The sequence below is a fragment of the Zerene cesonia genome, chromosome 12, assembly GCF_012273895.1.
Source record: "Zerene cesonia ecotype Mississippi chromosome 12, Zerene_cesonia_1.1, whole genome shotgun sequence".
In the NCBI taxonomy this organism is placed as follows: Eukaryota; Metazoa; Arthropoda; class Insecta; order Lepidoptera; family Pieridae; genus Zerene; species Zerene cesonia.
The window spans coordinates 5,883,343-5,903,851 of NC_052113.1; the positions used below are offsets into that span (position 1 = coordinate 5,883,343).

The following is a 20,509-nucleotide window of genomic DNA, read 5'->3' on the forward strand; positions in this document are numbered from 1 at the left end:
TATGAAAAAATGTCCAACAACATAATTATAGTATAATTTAGATCACTACTCTCGCTACAATCTTTACTATATAATAAAAAAAGTTTATCAAAATAATTGTAACAGTATTAAATGTGAAATTTTTTAATTATATAAATTAACTTCTATCCCTATAAAAATCGAAATATATGTACCAGTTATTTCGTTTTAATTTTAAGTCAACACCATAATATTTTACGTAAAAATGTGATTACAATTGTACAAACTTACTTTTAAGTGTACGAGAAATATAAAAAATCTCATAGCTTAAATTTTAAAGTCATTTATTTAAGAAATCACATTTAGATAAGTTATTTATTTAATAATTTGTATTCCTTACATTAATTCTATAAATTCGGTGGTCATAAAATCATGTAACAAGTTAAGAGAATAAAAACTAAGTTTTATTTTGTGTAACTTCAATGTGTGTAAATTTGAGGAGGAAAAAGTGAGAAAAGAAAAAAGGACTATTTATTGTGATGAATAAATTGATGTAAAAAATTATTCGTGTTTTTCTTTTAGCTATATGAGACATTTTGGAACTCAGTCTACTAACTAATATTAGATCAATCTAGAACTAATATCATAAACGCGAAAGTTTGAAGGAATGTATTTTTATAGAAGTATATTTGTTATCCACGCAAAACCACTGACCCGATCTGTATGATATTTGGTACAGATTTTAATCTGAATTAACCCATAAGCCTCTTACTGGGGAACTACGCGAGTGACATCGCGGATTCCAGCTAGCAAGTTATACAACGTTTACTTAAAGCCAATACAAACGATCAAGTACAAAAATGAAACCGCTATTTACCTCTTTTAATTATTTAATCAAACAAATTTAAAAATGTCTACAAAACTTTATAAGCCTATACAAAGGTTTACATCGAAAGCCCTTATTTTTGTCTTCATTGAGTCTGTTCCTTTACAAGATGTTCAAGATTCAATTGGCACAGAAAAGCGTTCCAATTTACATATCCTTCTTGAATGACAGATTCAGTTTCAGACCATATTTTACACTAAAAGAAATATATATATTACAAATACAGTACAAGCAAAACTTGGACAAATATACATTTGTATTAAGTAAATAATATTACCTCAGTATCCTTCAATGGTGGAGCGTGCCTGATAACCTTCTGATAATCTGATTCTGATAAATTATATACTGGACGTGTTTGGAAATCGAGGAACGACATCAAATCATCGTAAACAATATTACAGTCATCATCCTTTTTCAACCTAGTGACAGTTTAAGAATAGGAGAATTAGTTAGAGAGACAGTTTTACTAGATTCCTCATTCAAGCCGAACCGTTCAACGTTTATATTACTAGAAAACAATCGTATCATACTTACACTTGTAACATGCAGTCCATGAGGTCGTTGTTAATTGGCAACCGATTGGCCCTCAACAACTGACGCAACCGCGGGGCCGGCAGCACTCCGAGACCATTGGCGTCGGCGTGTAACAACGCCTCTTTGAGTCTTTCACGATCATCCCACAAGCCACGCGTTAAGTCCGAGAAAACTAAGGACCTTGATAACGAAAATACAATATCAAGAAATCCACACTAATGCTGTTATACAAACCTATATTAAAGTCTGTCTGTTACATGCCCAAGATTAAACAGAGACATTATTTTTTTTCAATTTTAATTGCGAATGAAGATAATCATGAATCTAGATAAACATAAACTACTTCCACAGGTAGTCATATTAATCATATACGCAGTGGGACGTCTTTTGCTATATAATATAATATTAGGCAGCCAATCCATAATAAAGTACACAACGAAATAACTGACAAATTTAAGTAACGTAGACGATTTGATTAACAAAGACTGCCTATGATTTTTACTTAGATTTTTATTCAAAAAATACAAATAATATTATATAACCTATGTCAATGGTGTACTAATATTACTAGGTAAGCCTATTTAAGCCATCTGGACTATTCTTCGTTCCGAATTGATAAATATACATATTCTTATAAATTATTTTCACAGTGTAGATCTGTCTAATTCATGTCTCTTTGCGATAGGGACGTAAAAAAAAGGGAGTAGATTCTTATCCCTGGAAGTGTTTAGTATGTTTACCAATTTAGAACATTTATGTAAACTAATTGAAATTGTTAACTACATTGAACCTAAAAGTAAAAAGTAAATACTGCAAGTAAGTAAAAGAAGTATGACCTCAATGATACCTGATCATTTCGCGCCGCGGACTCTTTTCTTGGCCAGGGTCTCCGCGGAAATGTCGGATCAATGTTAAAAATTCATGTTCCGTCATTTTTTCACACATTATTTCTTTAAGTGCTTGCCTGTAAGTAGCAACAAATAATACAATATTAAACATATATATATACAACATGATATATCATATGATATATTCATATTCATCGAAAAGTAGTAAGGATCTCACTTAAAACATCTAACAGTCATCAATTCTTTCTTGTTTGGCAAAACAGCTTCCATATATTTAGCTACAAAATTCTTGTATCCATTTTCTTGTGAAGCCAAAGTGCGACGTATTTTATCCATTATGAGAGCGATATTCGCCATTGGATACTAAAAAAATAGAAATTTATAATTTAAGTAATAGAAAAAAAAATTATGTGTACCAAGCTTGACTTATCAGTTATCGGTGTGAATTTATCGCTCAAGTCCGATGATTTTGTTGATGAGAACACTTCTTCTAGCCAAGAAAAATGCTTAAACGATGACAAATTGTGAAAGCTTAGGTACTAATATTGGTTCCAATACAGGCATTGCTATGCGCGAAGGAAAGTTAGGGAAAAAAATCCAATTTAATTATCAGAACCGCACCTCATCTGCATGTAGCTCCAAGTACCGTAAAGCATATTCATCTGCAGCTATGAGCCGAAACCGATGCTTATTTATTATCACCTCGTTGCCAACCCACATGTCCTTGTCAGTGTAGGCTGGTGGTTCCTTTGGCACAAAGAAGTCTACATCCGGCAGATACATTTTATCACGGCGGAAAAATTTTCCCCCCTTAAATACAAGCACATGAATATTAAATACGCTACGTGCTTTATAATGATCCTTTTTCAGATATTACATTCCGTTGACACATATTATGTACCTTAAACCCAGAGTTACGTTCTCCAAGCTCGAATATTCCAATAGTATCATCACATAAGAAATATTTTAAAATAAAATAACGAGTGCTATCTTCAGGATTGTCAGTAATGAGCCGTGCAGCAAAACGAAGAGTATGAGAGTCAAAACCAACCCTAAAATACAGAAATAAAACCGATAATTGTGCTGAAATACCGGAAGGCTCTTGATCAAAATTTTATTACGTTTTCTAAGAAATTGATAACGAAAATAGGAATTATCGATCATGACGGTTAACGTTTTTTATATATATTCTTACGCTTAATTCTTAATAAACTGATGATGAAAATAGAAGGACCATGATAAATCATGTTTTAAGCTTAACCGTGTTTGGCCTCCATGATGTCCGGAAGGATGTTAGTAGTAAGAAATGACCGTACCGATCTTTATGTAAGAATTTGATGAAATCCTTATGAGGAGGTTTTGGTTCTACAGTTCGACAATTTTCCGCGGAATCATCATAACTGCCATAACCATTCCACGGTGGCAATTTTCGGTCAGCTACATTTGTGCTTATACATTCAGTTCCTTCATCCTTTGGTACAGGGAGCGGCGTGAATGAATCTGCACAATTTAAATACGGGGAATTACAATTCCAATAAAAGTACATATTTTTTTATCTACACTACCTATTTTTGGCCGCCAAAATTTGGCGCGCTCTGCAGTGTTAACAGCTTAATTATGTCTAGCTAGCGAGGTCTAAAATTGAGCACAAAACAGAATTGGGCTATCAAAATAAAAGATTTGAATACAACTCTGCGATTCAAAATTTTCACATAATCAACGAGTGATTTTTAATAATAATAAAATATAGTATAGTAATAATAGCTCTTTTGAAATATAAACAATATATTTTCACGAACCGAAGCCGTATGTTACTCGGTAATATTCTTTGGTGAAAGGGTCACAATCAATAAGGACAACTTTCCGTCCGAAGACATTTATTACAGCCCCAATGCTCAGGTCTGCCGGAGTGTATGACGGACATTTTGGACCTCCAGTCATTTCAATATGCGAAGGTATTTTCTAGAAAAAAAAACACTAGGTTGAAAAAACAACATTAACGGCGCTGGCAATTCTCTAAAAAAAATTCTTACTCGTGGGAGCCGCATCCTTTTCAGAAACATTGGTCCAGCTTCCATGCCTGAATTCGGAGGTAGCTCTTCTTTTATTTCTATAGTATCATCTGCTAAAAAATAATGAATCTCCAAAAGGTGAATAATACCAAATTCTGTTTCTCTATCATCCCAATATCCATGAAACCTTAAAAAACATAATTTAGCATTCAAATTAATAATATGCAAAAATAATTTACAATTAATTTATTACTTCAATAAACAAAAACTGGTTTTACGCATTAAATACCTCATTCTATATTATTACCTCAAGACTTGTCTGTCAAAATCCAGAAACTGACGAAAAGGTCTATGTTTTGGAGGTTTGGCTGTGTTTGGCGCTCTCTAAAAGCATAAAATTAATTTAGGAACAATTGTCTTCGACGCTATAAATTCGTATTCAAATTTTAACACTTATCTGCACGAATTTATTGTATAATTCAAGAGCAATCTCAAAATAATTGTTAATCGCGAAGTTTTCGTACCTCAATAGCATCTGGCCAAGGAATTGGATCAGGAACATTTATACCCAAGCGATTCATAAACACGCGGGTAAAGTTGTCACAATTTACTATCTGTAAGTATTTTTAACATTGAATGTTTCGAAATAAATGGTTTACGTTTTAGTTTATTTTTAATAGGTACACAAAACACTATACATACAGCTAAGTATAAAATGCAGATACGTATTGAAGAATACTGACCTTAAATACTTTACCAAAGAATGTTACTTCACGTCCAATATTTAAATCAAGTACATCGTAATAAACATCGTAAGAAAAAGGTAATCGAATTCTTTGACGACTTATAAGTGTACCTAAAAGGGAATAACAATGCAAATAAATTTCGATAAACAACTGAGATAATATACATTTCATTACATATACATACCTTGTGATAATCCACTGTTTTCTGTTCTAGGTTCCATAACTTTGATGGTACCATCTTCTAAGAAGAAAAATATTTCAACTTTACGAAGAATATGAGAAGCAGAACGCATTTCGTGTAGAGATTGTTGAAAATATGCTTGGAAGTGTAATATCTATCGATTTATGAACAATCATTAGATAATAAGGAAATTAAATATTACATGTAGGGTCAAACAGAGTAATTGTTGAGAAGGGATGATTGGAAAAAAATCCCAATAATTTTTTTCAGTAATCGCAAAACGTTTAAAAAATTTTAATCTAATAGATGTCCATAGACATTTTATATTGGAAAAATATTGTCACTACAAAAAGTCAAGTTTTTTAACATAGTTAAAAGTTTATTGAGAATATGTCCAATTACCCCCGTTTACAATTACCCTGATTGACTATAATATTTAAATTAAGTAGCAAACAAAATATCATATCAAATAACCGTCGGCTCCACCGCATACCTCAACTTTCAAATAAATGGTTTTAGTAGACATTTGCGTTAACAGATTTTTTTTTTGTTTATATGATGGTCTAATTGATTTTACAATGAAAGTTTTTCTTTTTCTTCATATTTTTAATTGGAATATTTTATTGCCAAGTGTAGGTGTAGGTGTTTTAATCTTGTCACTTAGGGGTAAATTATGCAAAATAATAATCAACCCATTTTATTAGCATTGGTATGATATAGTAAATTTAAAACTATAATTTATAAAAAATAGAAAATCTGTATTTTAAGAACTCACATTTTTGTCATACATTATCCAAGTTGGTAAATCCGGTGCTTGTTTGCGGCAATACAGAGAAGGCACTCTATTTCCACCTTCAGCTTTATCCACTAACATGTTCACTTTACCAATCGTTGTGAACACAGGGCGAACGCCGAAACTCGTCTTTCCTATCTTTTAAATATAAAAAAAAATAAAACATAATATCGTAGTACAATACCATTGAGGTTTATTTGAAATGGCGAATCTATAATTAATAAAAGTTTTGGGATTGTCATGGAGAACAATCTCGATATCTACTAAGGTTAGGAAAAACAATTCATCTAGTGTCGCGGAATATCAACATGATGATGATTTCTTATATGTGTCCATTTTAATGTCATAGCGGAAAACTGAGCTGGTGGTTCGCCTCATAGTCAGCGATTATCACGTAGGACAGCGTTTGCAGCGGCAAATGCGCTGGGATAAAGGATAAGGAAAGTGAGGAAAAGAATGCGGGCTTCCAACTACCCCACTCACCGAACGAAACGCAGTAGCATTGTACTATTTCAAACCGATGTTCTGTTTGAGTGTGGTAACTTCTCAGGTACGAGGTGGCCCAATCACAAAAAAAGTTATGTAGGTACTTACTAATAAAGTCTACACTCTACATACCATAGGATTAGTTCCATATCCTGGCAAAAGAGGTAATCTTGGATTTCGTACAGACATTATTATTAATAATAATTGATTTAAATTGAAAATAGCAAAAAATTAAATTTAAACTTGACTTCGAAATTATAACACTCAACTAACAAGTCGGGTAACTATAGAAACGAATTTTAAAAAATTATTCTCAACGTGAAATAATGGTATGTGAAATATTTAAAGCAAAACCGCAGTATATAATGTAAAAAATAAATAAAATTACGGCAATAAAATATATCGTTTTCCAATAGAGTAATTAACATACGATAATTGTAATAAAAAATACATATATAATATTATTATAAAACAATTCTTTAAGTTGTCAGAACTAGACCAAATTTAAAAAGGGCCACACAGGAGTCGAAAATTCTGCGGCAACAAACAGAAAAAAATACAGGCAAATTTTTATGAATGCGTGTATTTTCAATCGGAGAAACATGGAAGGAAGAACTTATTTGTAATGCGTAATAATCTAAATAAAATTAATTTCGTCAAGTGTCTTGTTTATAAATTTAATTATGAACACAACTTCCGACGAACTTTTCCAAAAGTAGTGTATCAGCAAACTATGCGACTTCTACGTTAAAGAATAAAAATCTCGTGTATTTTTTCCACAGAGAATACATAAATAACTGAGCCCCATTAATGGGGACGTGAGCGTAAAGCAATATACTTGGAACTCTTTTCGTGACACATTATCTAATTTACGTAGTAGATATTATAATCTGTTATATCAACTGATATGTCAGAACATAATGTCTTCTTCTTCTGTTTCTTTAGTGGCAATTCCCGATCCACCGAGGACGGATTCTGCCAGAACATAATGTCAATAGGTATACTACGTACATAAGCTAACAACTCATTGCTATGTACCTAAAAAGCTTAACTCAATAATATCAATAAAGTACTTAGTGTTGCCACCTTAGCCCTTTTTGACGATTAAACCTGCTTTTAAACTCTTTAGCCTTAAAAAAGGAATCTAGCCCAATTTTGTTTATTTTACACGCTTTTTATTAGCTTCACCTGTATGTTTGTTTGTATGTTTGTTTGTAACCGACTTCTTTGGGCGCGATTTTGACTCACTTTAAACGGCCAGATTTCGTTCAAACTTTGTAGATTTATTGAGGACCGATGACAATACACTAATTTGATAAAATTATTCCATTTTTTAATTTGCAAAATATGATTTTTGTTAAAGCGTGTTTTTTAGTTTTTTTTAAACTAATATTTATTTTATTTACAATTATCTCTAAATGGAGCTGATTTTGAAAAATTTTTACTTTTACACAAATAGCATAAGAGGGTTTGTTTACGAACCTAGCGTTTTAATTGGCCACATAAGTTCTAGTCATCCAGTCGAAATGCTCGAACTCTGAGAAATATTATAGAATTATAATTGAACCAACAAAACTTTTTAGCTTTCTGGTGTTTTACATTACTCGTGATCAAACGCTTTTATTGATATTTAGACCTATCTGGCCCTTTTCAGAATAACTGTTTTCAAAAAAGTGCTGCCAGCACTGACACTACTCTTAGAAATATATTTTATCTATATATCATTAAAGAAATTTGTTATCAAAAATAAGACTTGGCTTAAAGGTCTCGTAACCAAGCCATTAAATATTTAAAAAAATATATATCTATAATATGTCAACTGTCAGTACTAAGTCAAAACAAAAAAGTTTCTGAGAATGTTGTATATCAATTTTAAAATTATTGCAAATTAATATTGCGTTTATATTGTGTTTATAAAAATAACAGTTTAATGTGATTCATTTATAAAGATACAGTCATGATTGATGTTAAAAACAAAATACATTCATTCTTTATTTTTAATTCCAACTTTGGACCTAAGGAAGGAGATGTAAGCTAAAACAAAATATTTATGCTTAACTGTACATAAACTGATTTATTGTAGCCTTTTAAATTTAATTCGACTGTTTTTTATAGGAACTAAAAAGAATACTGTTTTTTTATCCAAACCAAATAAGCGCCGACGCTCGCAAAACTCAAGTTGGATTATGTGAGGCTGTTGCAAAATTTATGACGTGAGTACTAACTTTAAAATTTTCGATTCGCGGATTGAATTTCTTTATTTAAATGATAATATTTATATTTTGCCACCAAGTTCTGCGACAATTTGTTGCAATATAATACAATCAATCTCTTCTTTACAGAACGTTTTCATCTGAACCCTGTGAAGCTTTGCAGACTCAGTCTAAAAGATATATATTTTACCAACCTGAGAAAGATTTTTGGATGGTTCTGGTAAATAATTAGTCAACTTAGCTGTAAATATAAGTATACAGCATATTTATTATAGTCATTTGAATGATTACAGGTTGTTCGCATACCTTACGCTACAAAAAATACTGGAGAAAGTAAAGATGTTGTAAGTTAAAGTATATTCTGTAGTATATGTAGTAAACATATTGTTTATGAATTAATTTGACTCCATATTTTGTAAACTGAATTTTAAATACAGGTTGAACCATCAATAATGAAAGACTTTTTGGTTTTATCTTACAAAATGTTCCGAATGTTTGTTGGCCTGTACAGTGAAATACAACCCGAGGAAACCTACAATATTTGTGAAACATTCTTTAATCCAGTAAGTATGAGAATACCTGTGCTAACTTAATTGTTTTAGTACTGCCCTTTCTATTTTTCTCTTTTATTTTCAGTACATATCCAATAGAGATATTTCAAATGATATAAGCAATGTTATTCAAGGTATTAACTACTTACCACTGGAGAAGAACTCATTCTTTAGTGTTATATGCTTCATAGATTTGCTTGAAGTGAACTATCCTGAGTTTAAATGTGTATCTTTTGTCTACAATGACCAACTTATCTGGTAAGAATACTTTAAACAAGAATGTTATTGAATTTATAAATATTCATAATGTAACAACTATTCAAATATCACTTACATACTATTACGGTTTTGATAATTCTTACAGGAATGGCCTATGTAAGGATGACATGCTTACTTTATATCAATATTTAGTGCATAGCTTACTTCCTAAACAAGTGGAAAAAGAAATACAAGGTGGAGCTGTAACAGCTGCTGAGAGGCATGGTCGCTTTATCAGCCCACCAGATGGCATTAGAACTGAAGAAGACTTACAAAAACTTGGCAAGGTTTTTATGATGCGTGAGGATGATACTGATACCCAACAGTATTATCTCATTATATACAGGACTTTAAGTGCTACAATTTGTTTAACTGTTGATGGTAATTTTTGTCATAAAAATATCATTTGGTTAAATTTTCTTCAGTTTACAAAAGCTTGCAGTTTTGTATTAATGCTGAGAAGTTGCTTATCCCAAACATCCATCAGTAGCCAGCTGTGAGTCAACTATTTCTAGATAGTTTTAAATTAAATCCTAACTAAAACAAAAATTTTGATTTCTTTTTCTCCATATATACATATACTAGCTTTCCGCCCGCGGCTCCGCCTGCGTGGAATTCGGTTATATCGCTTTCATCTCCCTATTTCAACTCCTTCCATTTTTTTCGCGATAAAAATTATCCTATGTCCTTTCCCAAGTTCAGTTCTACCTTCATACCAAATTACAAAAAAATTGGTTCAGTGGTTTAGGCGTGAAAGCGTAACAGACAGACAGACAGACAGAGTTACTTTCGCATTTATAATATTAGTAGGGATTAGTAGGGATGCAGAGGCAGACTACAAAACTGTGAATGTTTGCAAACTGATGACAAATTTGTAAACAGATATGTTGTGATTCAGACACATCTAATGAACTCTCTTTTGTGAATTTTAAATTTCTGTAGTTTTATAATATAATTTAATGGACTATCCATTACTTAACTAATCTGTGCTCATCTTAAGTTAAACTTTTTGTTTCAGTTAATACAAGTCTTGATCTATCTACATTCAGATCATTGGATGCTTTCATTGGGCCACAACTTTCCACAATTGCATCATCTATAAGTGAACAGTGCACATTACATGCATTACAAAATGCTCAAATATCACCTTCTGATCACAAGTTTTTGTACTTCAATCGACTGAATCTGGCATATAAAACATCCGTAAGAAATTAAAATTCTGAGCAAGAGAAAAATATGTGATTCACTATTATTCTCTAAATTTATCTATGAAGTAAATTAAAATTTATTGATGATACCATTTATTTCAGACACCCCCGAATTGTATGACGCCATCAACAGCAGTTAGACCAGAAGTTTTAAGTATTATAGCAAAAATACATGCAGATCAGGAAAGGTAAAATATTGATACTCATATTGATATAATTGTAAATTTTTCTTTCATTTCCAACTAATTTTTATTGCAGTTTAGGCAAATATGGTGAAATTATAATCAAAACTCCAGATGAGTATTGGATCACAGGAAAATCTTCAAATGATAGAGAATTTTATGTTGTTATGCAAAAAAATGCAAATTTGAAAGAAGTAGCAGGTAAAGAAAATAAATATATCATTTAGAAGTTACATAATATATTGGATAATAATTATTTTCATTTGCTTACAGATGAAGTGAAAAGAATATGTGAAACTCAAATGAAAGGTATATTCTTTTATCCAATGTAAACAACAAATAGTGTATTTTTTTATATTTAATTCAATAATTATGTACAGATTATGTTATATTTTAAAATAAATCTATGTTACATTACCAATGAATTATCTTTTATTCAATTATTGACTCTATAGGTTTTTTATATATATAGTTAAATACAATTTGCACATAAATTATGTTTGATAAATATATTATTTACATACTTATAATAGTTTAATAACCGAATGCTAGTCTATTGAAACTTTTTCATCTTCTTTTTTGAAAAATTTTCTATATGTTTTAATGATAAGTTCTTTATTTTCATATCCCCATGCCATCAAAACACACATAAAACATAGAATGCCAATTGCTAAATGAGCTAGCATATTAGTTTTAAATAATTTATTTTCAGATAATTTACAGATAATTCCTGCTACAGTCAATATTATTATAAAAAATTTACCAACATAAAGTCCTTGTAAAGGCCTATAATCAGTATCTTTATATTTCTCATTTATAAAATGAATGCTATGGAATATCCGTGCTAACATATTAATACAGTTAGATATAATGAAACCAACAGGACCTAAAATATAAGTAAGAACATAAGATAAAAGTAAAAAACTTATTGAGAAAAATACCATTAAATAATTGTAACTATTTAGTTGCCCACTCGTCATAGTAGCAAAAGTGTAACACTCAGTAATACCATTAATAGCCATTAGAACTATTGCTAAGCAGTGACTCCTAAGCAATTGTACTGGCAAACCACTAGCTACAAATGCCTGACCTCCATACATGGTCAGTAAAGTGCAAGAATAACTTTGACCAAATACAAGAACAATTAATCCTATTGAACTGACAGTTTTACACACTTGCGATAACACTGTGCATGACTCTTGAACTTTGTGCTGATCTTGTTTATGTAAAGGCAAATCGCGATTTAACATTTGAGTAAAATAAAAATAACTACTGTCTTCTATAGGTCTGAAAACAAAACGCGCGGCTAAGCTACCTAAATTATTTACAACATCATAAGTGGCCTGTTCACTGAATGACATTACAGGGCTTGCAGACATTACATACTTTTCTCCTTCGGTTAATAACTGTTTAACAACACCCTGCTTAGCAAAGCTCACAGTTAATGTGCCCAATTTTTTATCAAATGTGCTGTTTAATGAGCCTGAGTATTTAGGTAAAAAATCTCTAAGAGACTCAAAGTTAAAATCATCCATGTTGGTGTAAAGTTTCTGTAAAATGCTATCTGGAACAATTCTACTTTTAAGGGCTCCTTTAACATAAAGTGGTTTACTTTTGATGTACCAATAGAAGAAACAATAATATGCAATAACAATAACTGCAATACTACCAACTTGTGCCACAGAAAATGCTATAAGTGCCATTGATCTATCATAAATGATAATAGACAAAAATAAAACTGTTCGAACAAATATATGTAATGTATCCAATACAACTTTTAACTTGACAAAACAGAATAATTGTGCAACAAGTGCCATATTTGCTGAACAAAGCTCCAAAATGCAAGAAAATGCAACACTCCAACAACCAAATGTATACTGCGCTGCAAGTTCTGGATGACCCAAAGGTAAGATGTTTAACCAAATATACACAAACACTACAGACAAACAACAGCTCATTGGGACTGATAGCCAAGTCTGATTTATTATCTGACTCCATGTGCAGTTATCTTTTTGTCCTAAACATGCTCTATGAAATGGTTCTCTGCTTAAAAATAATATAGTACTCTCCAACAATAGGAGTCTAACATTCATTATACCAATGACTTCATGTCCAACATTCCTTATAACCCAAGCATTGATAATGAATGTTACACACCTGAACAATATTTGAAGGATAATATTAAATGATGCATTTTCTAAACTACTCATCAATAGATTACGCCCCATTTTTGAATTATTATAATGTTCACTTATACATTAACAGCAATTCCTTCAGAAGCAGGTGCTTGTATACTGCGCTTTACCACATGTATCTTCTTATTAGACAAGCATATCACAAACCAATGATCTTCATATGCTATGGATATTTTCTTGAATGGTTCATTTGGTCCAAAAGCTATGGGATCCACACTAAAAATATAATAAAACTTTGATGGTTACCAAATACAAACACCACGTAATCAATGTAGCGTCACAATAAAATATGTTTCACCTATTTGATAAACTGATAAGATCTGTAACAATCGTAGCAACACGTTCGTCGTTTTCAAGTTCGCCGCCAGATTCAAGTACCGCTCCGTCCTCTGTTAATATCAAATAGCCAAGTTTGTCTGGAATTTTTTCCATTATAGCTGAAATTAGGATACTTGACTTGACTAAATAAATAATTTAAACAATCAAAATTTCGTTTTGTTTCCTTACCTTCCACAAAACTCATTCGTATCGGAAAATAATTATAAATCTATCATTAAATAAATTTTACGTTTTAAACAATAATTTGTGCTCATACGTACAAATAAAGCAGAAATAGAAATATCAAATATATATAATATAAGTACGTAGATTTCACGAAAATCGAAATATTTATCAAAACGTCTTACGTCAATAAACTTTTTTTTTCAGATTTAATGGCTTGGTTACGAGACCTTTAAGCCAAACGTCAATCAAAGTACTATACCACAGAGTAAGTAAGTAAGCAAGCTTAGCTTTTATTTATTTTAATTACTTTGTTGTATATAATGTATAATGATAAAAACTGACATTTTTCGGAACGTTTTTCCACAAAAAATATATGTGCTATAATGCTTTACCTGGAGTTTTGTATATTTTTCCAACAACTTAATGTATTGATTGCTGCCGATGTGGCCATGCGAAGATTTGCAGATCAAAGTCTCGATGCTATAAATGTTATCTAGAACATTTTGAACGTAAACCTTCAATACTACATCTCGCATCAAATAAAACAAATTCATTACATGCCGGTTACTCAGAGTTTATGACATAAGAGCAAAGTGTATCATATAAGACAGTGGCCTTAAAACATAGATTTATCCTAAAACACCTGTAGGATATGATAGAGCTTCGCATAAGGCTCTTACCAAGGCATATCAATTAAGGTGTGATCAAATCACTTGAATAGAAGCATTTTATCAAAATAATATCTTAGAGCCGTTAACGTTACTCAGGTGAACAGTCCTTAACAATTTCATTAATATTACCAATAGTAATGGATTCAAATATAATCCATTGTAATTTGGCAATTACCCCAAATAAAACACAACATGTTTAAAGTTAAAACCAAATTTATTATTTCCTGTAGAGTAAGAATAGGCTCCCTGCCTGGTTCCTCTAAGATCAATCCTGATTCCTAGGATTTGTCAACTGTCCAAACTCATTTTATCTGACAGTTGTCAGTTGTCTCATTGTCATTTCTACGACATACGTAAATGTATTGTAGATTATTTGTGAATTGTGATTTTTATTTTGATGTGTCGATACTTTTATTGAAACAAATCGTTTAAAAGTACAGTTACTTGTTTTAGTGAAAATCAAAATCGGTATTTTGTTATTTGACTGACTTTAACGTAAGTTGAAAAATTGATTATAAACAATCTATCGCGTAATATGACTATTCAAACACATATGGAATCAATATAACGTAATATGAATACGCTTCATACTATAATTCTATGTTTCTTTTAGTGCGTAAGTCATGTACTTAACGATTACATGCATTATCCTTAAACCCTTTACATTTATTCTAAGATGTCGCGCTAAAAGTATATGCAATCTTTTTGATACTTACAGTAGTTATTCTCCATTTAATACATTAATTGGTATTAAAAAAAATTAAACACCAATAATTACAATTTACAATGATTTAATGTAAATTGTATCCCACTTATGTCTACTAAGGACTGCTCGATGTTAAAATATTATTTTCAGACAATACATTTTAACCAAATAAACAGTCAGTGATTATTTGGGTTGATAATTCTTTTCTCAAATAATTTATGGATTACAAAACTCCATTTCTAGAACATAATTAGAATTGGATCCTTGAATGTACTTGTGTTATTAGCTTGTTCAAATAGCTTTTTCTGCAGTGATAAAAGTTATTTTTGGCAAATGGGTCAAAATCATTAAACAAAATTATGATGATGGCTTATTACTGTTGAGAATATCATAAACAATATTAAGTAAAACATTTCAATCCTTCCTATTTACACTATACCTTCTTCTATCCAGATATTGAACCACTCATTACATAATGCATTTATGTGTGTTTACTAATCTATTAAAAAATATGAAGCAATGTTTTTGTCTTTAATTTATATGTACTAAATTATAGAATCCTGAAGCATTTGTTTGAACATTTTAATGTCAAAAAGTAATGGACCAATTTGAAAAATTCTTTCACAATTAGAAATTTATCCTTGAGCACTTTGGACATTTGGACCATGGGCAAAGAAAGGGCAGGCTGCTGGTATTAAATAATTTCGCACCTGTAACTGAGAAGAAATAAGCAGATATTTAAATATCAAACCATATTTCACCCAATGTGTTTAAGGGCTTAACTAAAGTTAAGTTTTGTAGAACATGATACATTACAATATTTATATTATATTGTTTAAATATGGGTTATTTCCTGTGTTGATATGATAATATACAAATGAACGAAATTAATAAAAAACATATGGGTGAATTAAAAAATAACCTTATAAGTATTTACAGGTCAAAATGTTAAGATTTCGAAATAAAATGGGAACGGAGCGCAGTAAGGAATGGCGCTGTTGCGGGTGCTTGCATGTTCGGACTGGGACCATTCTCCTTGGGTCTTGGCATTTGGTAAATATTACTAAAAATACATAAATTAAATACTTTGATTATTTCATAATTATTGCAGTATTTTACTATGGAAATACATACTTTGTTATCAATGAATGTAAACTTGTTTAATTAATTGAACACAATGATAAAAAAAAACTTATACTATTATTTTCACTAATGTACATAATCATTATAGAAATTGGACCTTTTGGTATTTGTTCATAATTATTTTTGTATATCCCATGTGATTTATTTTAAATATTTTTTTAAATTTTTTTATATGAAAAATCAAATTTTTATAGGTGCTTCATCTAATAGCTCTGGGATTCTTGGCTGCTGTTGTCAGGGATCCAGCTTTGATGGAAGACTTTGAACAGGAGCAAGAGACTTTTGTGGATTGGCATGATGTTGGTTCAGCATTACCCACACCCCTGTCTAATGTGGAAGCACCCCCTAGCCCATATCCACAATATGCTGTTAAACCAAGAGACCACAGCTATATATACCGTATGCATGTTCAGTTACAAATTACTTATCATTTAAGTGACATATGATAAACATATACTTAATGTTACTCCTGTCAAATTAGATCGAAAAATAAGAGTGAATCAAAAATGCCCCTAATGAAAAATCCGTCTTTACTACTATTTGTTATGCGGTTTTCGAGAATTTGTGATGAGTGGTTGAGTGACTCATATTTATGAGTGACTCATATACAGATGTGCAGCAGGCTTTCTGGGGGAAATTGTGCGCAAAACCTTTTTGAATTTTTATATTATCATAGAAATAGTATCTGTTACAGAAAAAGCTTTGATGCCTTTTTATAGATAGTCTGGGGCAATTTAATGATAAATTGATTTTTGGGCAAAAATTATAGAAGAATATATTGCTTTGATTTTGACCTTGATTTAATGGTTTTCCATGTGTTGAATGGGAATGATGGATAATATTAATATTTCATTTTAAATTTATTGTTTTGAATAACATTTCGAATATTCAGCCGGATTGGAATTTTTGTAAGTTGTATGTCTTGATTGACTTTATATGTAAATTTAATTTGAATTCATATACAGAAGTAAAGAAAGTTTAAAAAGCATCATCTAAAGTACATTTATTAACTGATGTTGTTTGTTTTTATTCAGATGACGTAGATGTTGGTGCTCTAGTTACAGTGTGCACTCTGGCTATCACTCTGATGTTAATATATGGCGCAGCACGGGGAAAGCCTGCCCATATTCTACCTTTCTTCTGTCTTCAAATCTTCGATTTTGCCATCACGGTGTAAGTATACTGGTATACAAAATACAGGTTGTGAATTTTCCCCTTATAATGAATGCATTTTAATTAAACTACCTCATCATCATCGTATATTTTCCCACTGGTTGGACTCAGGCCTCCTATGAAGGTTCAAGCCTTAATCCACCACGCTGGCCAAGTGCGGTTTCGCAGACTTTTGATTCTTTGACATGCCTGTTACAACTAAATCGGGTCAAGAACTTTTGCATAGAAGGCTATAATACAATGCAATAATATATTGACATACATACAAATTTTCTGAGGTTTGGAAGGAAAGTAATAAATAAAACAATTGATTTTCTTTACTTCGTTTAGATTGACCGGTATGGGGTATCTATGCTACGTGCGATCGATCCACCGCCTAGTGAAGGACGCCCGCCGCGTGCCCTGGCGGAACGAGTTGCTATCACTGCCCGCCCCTGCTCTGGCTTTCCTCATACTTTGCGCTTTCCTTTTCGCTATTCTTCAGAAGGTATGTGGTTATAACTTGCTCTATAGCGTTGCATTCTTCATCATCATAACAAAGTTGAAATTAATAATAAAAAGGGGCCTATTTTCAATGCACGTTAATAACTTAAATGAAGTAAAAAACCATAAGTTTAATTGATGAATAATACAACTGTTCTTTTCTACTCATCTAGATATCGTCGAGAAAATTCTATTTTCACACCGATATATTGAATACAGACAATCGCGATTGTAGAGAGCATAAACTCAAACCGTTATATTCCCCAAGGCGTACTTCATCAACATGGTGTGGCGCTGCTACAAGTACCTCACGATGCGCTCCCACGCGCTCACCAGCCTCACGCCCTTCGTGATATCCAGCGAGGGCTCCGTGAGCCCCATCACCCCCTACAGCCGCGCCCCCCTGCCCGTGCCGCAGTACTCCAGCCTGCTGCCCGACTACGAGGAGGCTGTCAAGCAGACCCCACCCCCTTCGTATCGTGCGGCTACGCTTATGGCCGCTAACCCTGTGCCTGTGGTGAGTGCAATGTCACGTCGCTTCAATCTCTCTGACTGAACTCCATGAGCGAGCATTTTGTAAATTTTTTTTTAATAATCACACTTATATTGAAAAATCTGAAAGTTTGTTTGTTTGCATATTGTGTTATAAAACACGAAAACATGTCGCAGCTGACTCGGGTTTAGTGCTAGACAGACACGTCATAGTATATATCAAACTATGCTGTGTCTGGCGGTCATGCTAAAACGTATCTTATAAATTTGAATCCAATCGCTCGCGTGTACTTGCGGCGAGACTGAACAATAAATAAAAGTAATTTCTTATGTATATAATATAAAACAAAAAAAAACATACAAACTGTCACACTTATGACCTCCCCTCTACATGTCATTAATGTTTTTTTTTACTCATCTACAGCCCGCCAACCAAACGAACAAGGAAGGAACCGAAGCTCAAGCAGAGGGACAAAACGCCCCCACAAACACTATGGTGGTCCTCCCGCAACAGGGCTCACAGGCTACCGTCTAAACATTACCATTAACTTCTAAGTCTTCATTAACTTATTTTTTTTATGTAATTTTGTTAATATGGTTCTGGATAACGTTAGCTTTGTTTAGGGGCAGGAGACCCATATTCTCTGCTGTCTGAGAAGCGTACACTTATCTTAAATTGTGTTCTATTTGAATTTGAATTTTGATATTCATGAATGCGCGTCTTTTATTATCTGCTTATTAGCCGCCATCTACATAAACAAAAATATAAAAATGATCTTTTATTTCTTGTTTTATCTGTTGCCATAATTTTTTTTATGACGTGTATATTTTATTATCTTGTTTTTTTATTATATTGTATGACGTATATGATATTTTACCGTTTGTGTGTCATATATTAATCATATTTTGTTATCATGAATTTTCTTTGGGTCCAAATATACCAGTATTGGCCAGTTAAACAATTTCTTATCTTTTTTTTTCTTCCTATGCGATGTCATTTCACGGAACAATAACATATAAACATAATCATGATATATATAATTACGTGTCACGTTGTTTGTCCGCGATGGACTATTAAACAACTTAACGTTCGTTCCAACTTAAAACATAGGATAGTTTATACTATTTCAATTATGATAAATGACTACCCGGGCGGAGCCGGGACATACAGCTAGCAGATTTATAGATAGCGTTATGTCGTAGAAATGCTAAAAGTAACGAATTCTCGTTATCTCTTTTATTTCATTTTTATTGCATTATTAGCATTAAATCTTAAGCAATACATACTAGAAATTTTATTCTTAAATGAAATAAAGCTAGTATTTAAATACAACATTTTGTTTTGTTAATCTATGTGTATTTTCTATTCTTTTCAAATGATTCAAATATCTACAACAAGTGAAATCGTATTTTCAATATTATTAAACATCTAAAGTGCAATTGCAATCTTATTAATTATTCTTTAATTACGCTAATTACATCGACTTTAAATATAATAAGAGCAGCTACGTACGGTCTGCGCCACCTATTTCGCACAATGTAATTTAATTTCAATTATTGTGTACTTTGGGTAATATTTTCTTATTTACAGGAGATGAATTCATATTATTCAAAAGAATTGTCAGTAATAAACAAGATAAAAAATTGTAGAGCTCGGGGACCGTCCATTTTGAAAGATCATAAAGTTGTGTCAATTGAATGTTATATAAAAGCATTATACATTATTAAATATGAAAGAGTTCTTTTAATTTACTCGAATATCTAAATAATAGATAATTTTATATTTAAAAACCTGCTATTCAAATGAACTAACCCAGTTTATTATTATTATTATTTGATCTGTTTTTCTCGTGTCAAAGTTTATAATGTGTATTAGCTAAGTTCTCATAGGCTCTCATAGTTCTACTACGGCCTATCCTTAAAGTAAGATAACGTGTCATGTGAAATAAAGGATAACTGAAAAATAACAATTGTAGGTACTTAGCCTATCTCGGATAATATATGAAATATCCAATGTGTTGCACTTAGATAAATACTGTATTTTATTATTATTTTGTTGTATAGTAGTATATCACGATAAGGCACTTAACAATTCATGTGTGTAAGATAAAAACTTGAAAATAAATGTTGACAATGCATATCTATTCGTTAAACTAATAAATTTTCTCCCATTTCTCCCATGCTTTAGAAAATCTGGTCTTCCAATACTCTGAAGCTATTCCACATAACACAACCTAGACTTGCATTCTCATAATTACTAATCTGATTGTATCTTTTTATTATAAT

General features: G+C 31.6%; 5 protein-coding genes across 8 annotated transcripts; 2 read left to right on the forward strand and 3 right to left on the reverse strand.

Annotated features, from left to right (window-relative positions):
- Positions 1 to 888: 888 nt before the first annotated feature.
- LOC119830793 (EF-hand domain-containing family member C2-like) lies at positions 889 to 6,633 on the reverse strand. Its single transcript, XM_038353937.1, has 16 exons — positions 6,577 to 6,633; positions 5,941 to 6,096; positions 5,169 to 5,319; positions 4,982 to 5,094; positions 4,763 to 4,852; positions 4,546 to 4,622; positions 4,260 to 4,425; positions 4,026 to 4,188; positions 3,543 to 3,726; positions 3,128 to 3,278; positions 2,848 to 3,036; positions 2,444 to 2,589; positions 2,226 to 2,342; positions 1,379 to 1,558; positions 1,122 to 1,263; positions 889 to 1,040 (listed from the first exon to the last, which is right to left on the reverse strand). Exons 1-16 carry the CDS (start codon positions 6,631 to 6,633, stop codon positions 930 to 932), a joined length of 2,193 nt encoding a protein of 730 aa, XP_038209865.1. The 3' UTR covers positions 889 to 929.
- Positions 6,634 to 8,324: 1,691 nt separating this feature from the next.
- LOC119830673 (vacuolar fusion protein CCZ1 homolog) lies at positions 8,325 to 11,354 on the forward strand. The gene is made up of 11 exons (XM_038353748.1): positions 8,325 to 8,473; positions 8,560 to 8,657; positions 8,787 to 8,877; positions 8,951 to 9,001; positions 9,095 to 9,220; positions 9,294 to 9,466; positions 9,573 to 9,847; positions 10,485 to 10,669; positions 10,777 to 10,862; positions 10,933 to 11,057; positions 11,130 to 11,354. Exons 1-11 carry the CDS (start codon positions 8,402 to 8,404, stop codon positions 11,186 to 11,188), a joined length of 1,341 nt encoding a protein of 446 aa, XP_038209676.1. The 5' UTR covers positions 8,325 to 8,401; the 3' UTR covers positions 11,189 to 11,354.
- Positions 11,079 to 13,121, reverse strand: LOC119830672 (protein RFT1 homolog). Its single transcript, XM_038353747.1, has one exon. The coding sequence runs from the start codon at positions 13,082 to 13,084 to the stop codon at positions 11,405 to 11,407; it is 1,680 nt and encodes a 559-aa protein (XP_038209675.1). The 5' UTR covers positions 13,085 to 13,121; the 3' UTR covers positions 11,079 to 11,404.
- On the reverse strand, positions 13,077 to 13,742 carry LOC119830674 (ragulator complex protein LAMTOR4 homolog). 3 transcript variants are annotated; one of them, XM_038353752.1, is made up of 3 exons: positions 13,559 to 13,742; positions 13,350 to 13,467; positions 13,077 to 13,267 (listed from the first exon to the last, which is right to left on the reverse strand). In XM_038353752.1, exons 1-3 carry the CDS (start codon positions 13,572 to 13,574, stop codon positions 13,108 to 13,110), a joined length of 294 nt encoding a protein of 97 aa, XP_038209680.1. In that variant the 5' UTR covers positions 13,575 to 13,742; the 3' UTR covers positions 13,077 to 13,107. The 3 variants fall into 3 exon arrangements, with proteins under 3 accessions (XP_038209680.1, XP_038209679.1, XP_038209677.1); XM_038353751.1 differs by having other exon boundaries at positions 13,350 to 13,502; XM_038353749.1 differs by having other exon boundaries at positions 13,350 to 13,488; positions 13,559 to 13,741.
- An 813-nt stretch (positions 13,743 to 14,555) lies between these two features.
- On the forward strand, positions 14,556 to 20,363 carry LOC119830711 (lysosomal-associated transmembrane protein 4A). 2 transcript variants are annotated; one of them, XM_038353818.1, is made up of 7 exons: positions 14,556 to 14,721; positions 15,872 to 15,985; positions 16,270 to 16,474; positions 17,134 to 17,248; positions 17,579 to 17,735; positions 18,000 to 18,248; positions 18,648 to 20,363. In XM_038353818.1, exons 2-7 carry the CDS (start codon positions 15,878 to 15,880, stop codon positions 18,756 to 18,758), a joined length of 945 nt encoding a protein of 314 aa, XP_038209746.1. In that variant the 5' UTR covers positions 14,556 to 14,721; positions 15,872 to 15,877; the 3' UTR covers positions 18,759 to 20,363. The 2 variants fall into 2 exon arrangements, with proteins under 2 accessions (XP_038209746.1, XP_038209745.1); XM_038353817.1 differs by having other exon boundaries at positions 14,558 to 14,721; positions 17,110 to 17,248.
- Positions 20,364 to 20,509: the final 146 nt, after the last annotated feature.

Excerpts from the sequence above, each read along its gene's own strand:
- LOC119830711 (XM_038353817.1), top strand. The coding sequence starts at position 15,878 with ATGTTAAGATTTCGAAATAAAATGGGAACGGAGCGCAGTAAGGAATGG. Across the intron at positions 15,986-16,269 it reads TCCTTGGGTCTTGGCATTTG|GTGCTTCATCTAATAGCTCT; the intron begins GTAAATATTACT and ends AAATTTTTATAG. Across the intron at positions 16,475-17,109 it reads AGACCACAGCTATATATACC|ATGACGTAGATGTTGGTGCT; the intron begins GTATGCATGTTC and ends GTTTTTATTCAG.
- LOC119830674 (XM_038353749.1), bottom strand. Across the intron at positions 13,268-13,349 it reads CTTATCAGTTTATCAAATAG|TGTGGATCCCATAGCTTTTG; the intron begins GTGAAACATATT and ends TTATATTTTTAG.
- LOC119830672 (XM_038353747.1), bottom strand. The coding sequence starts at position 13,084 with ATGGGGCGTAATCTATTGATGAGTAGTTTAGAAAATGCATCATTTAAT.
- LOC119830673 (XM_038353748.1), top strand. The coding sequence starts at position 8,402 with ATGATTGATGTTAAAAACAAAATACATTCATTCTTTATTTTTAATTCC. Across the intron at positions 9,221-9,293 it reads GTGAAACATTCTTTAATCCA|TACATATCCAATAGAGATAT; the intron begins GTAAGTATGAGA and ends TTTTATTTTCAG. Across the intron at positions 11,058-11,129 it reads AAATTTGAAAGAAGTAGCAG|ATGAAGTGAAAAGAATATGT; the intron begins GTAAAGAAAATA and ends ATTTGCTTACAG.
- LOC119830793 (XM_038353937.1), bottom strand. The coding sequence starts at position 6,633 with ATGTCTGTACGAAATCCAAGATTACCTCTTTTGCCAGGATATGGAACT. Across the intron at positions 5,320-5,940 it reads GGATAATGTATGACAAAAAT|ATATTACACTTCCAAGCATA; the intron begins GTGAGTTCTTAA and ends ATAAATCGATAG. Across the intron at positions 3,279-3,542 it reads AAATTCTTACATAAAGATCG|GGTTGGTTTTGACTCTCATA; the intron begins GTACGGTCATTT and ends TCTGTATTTTAG.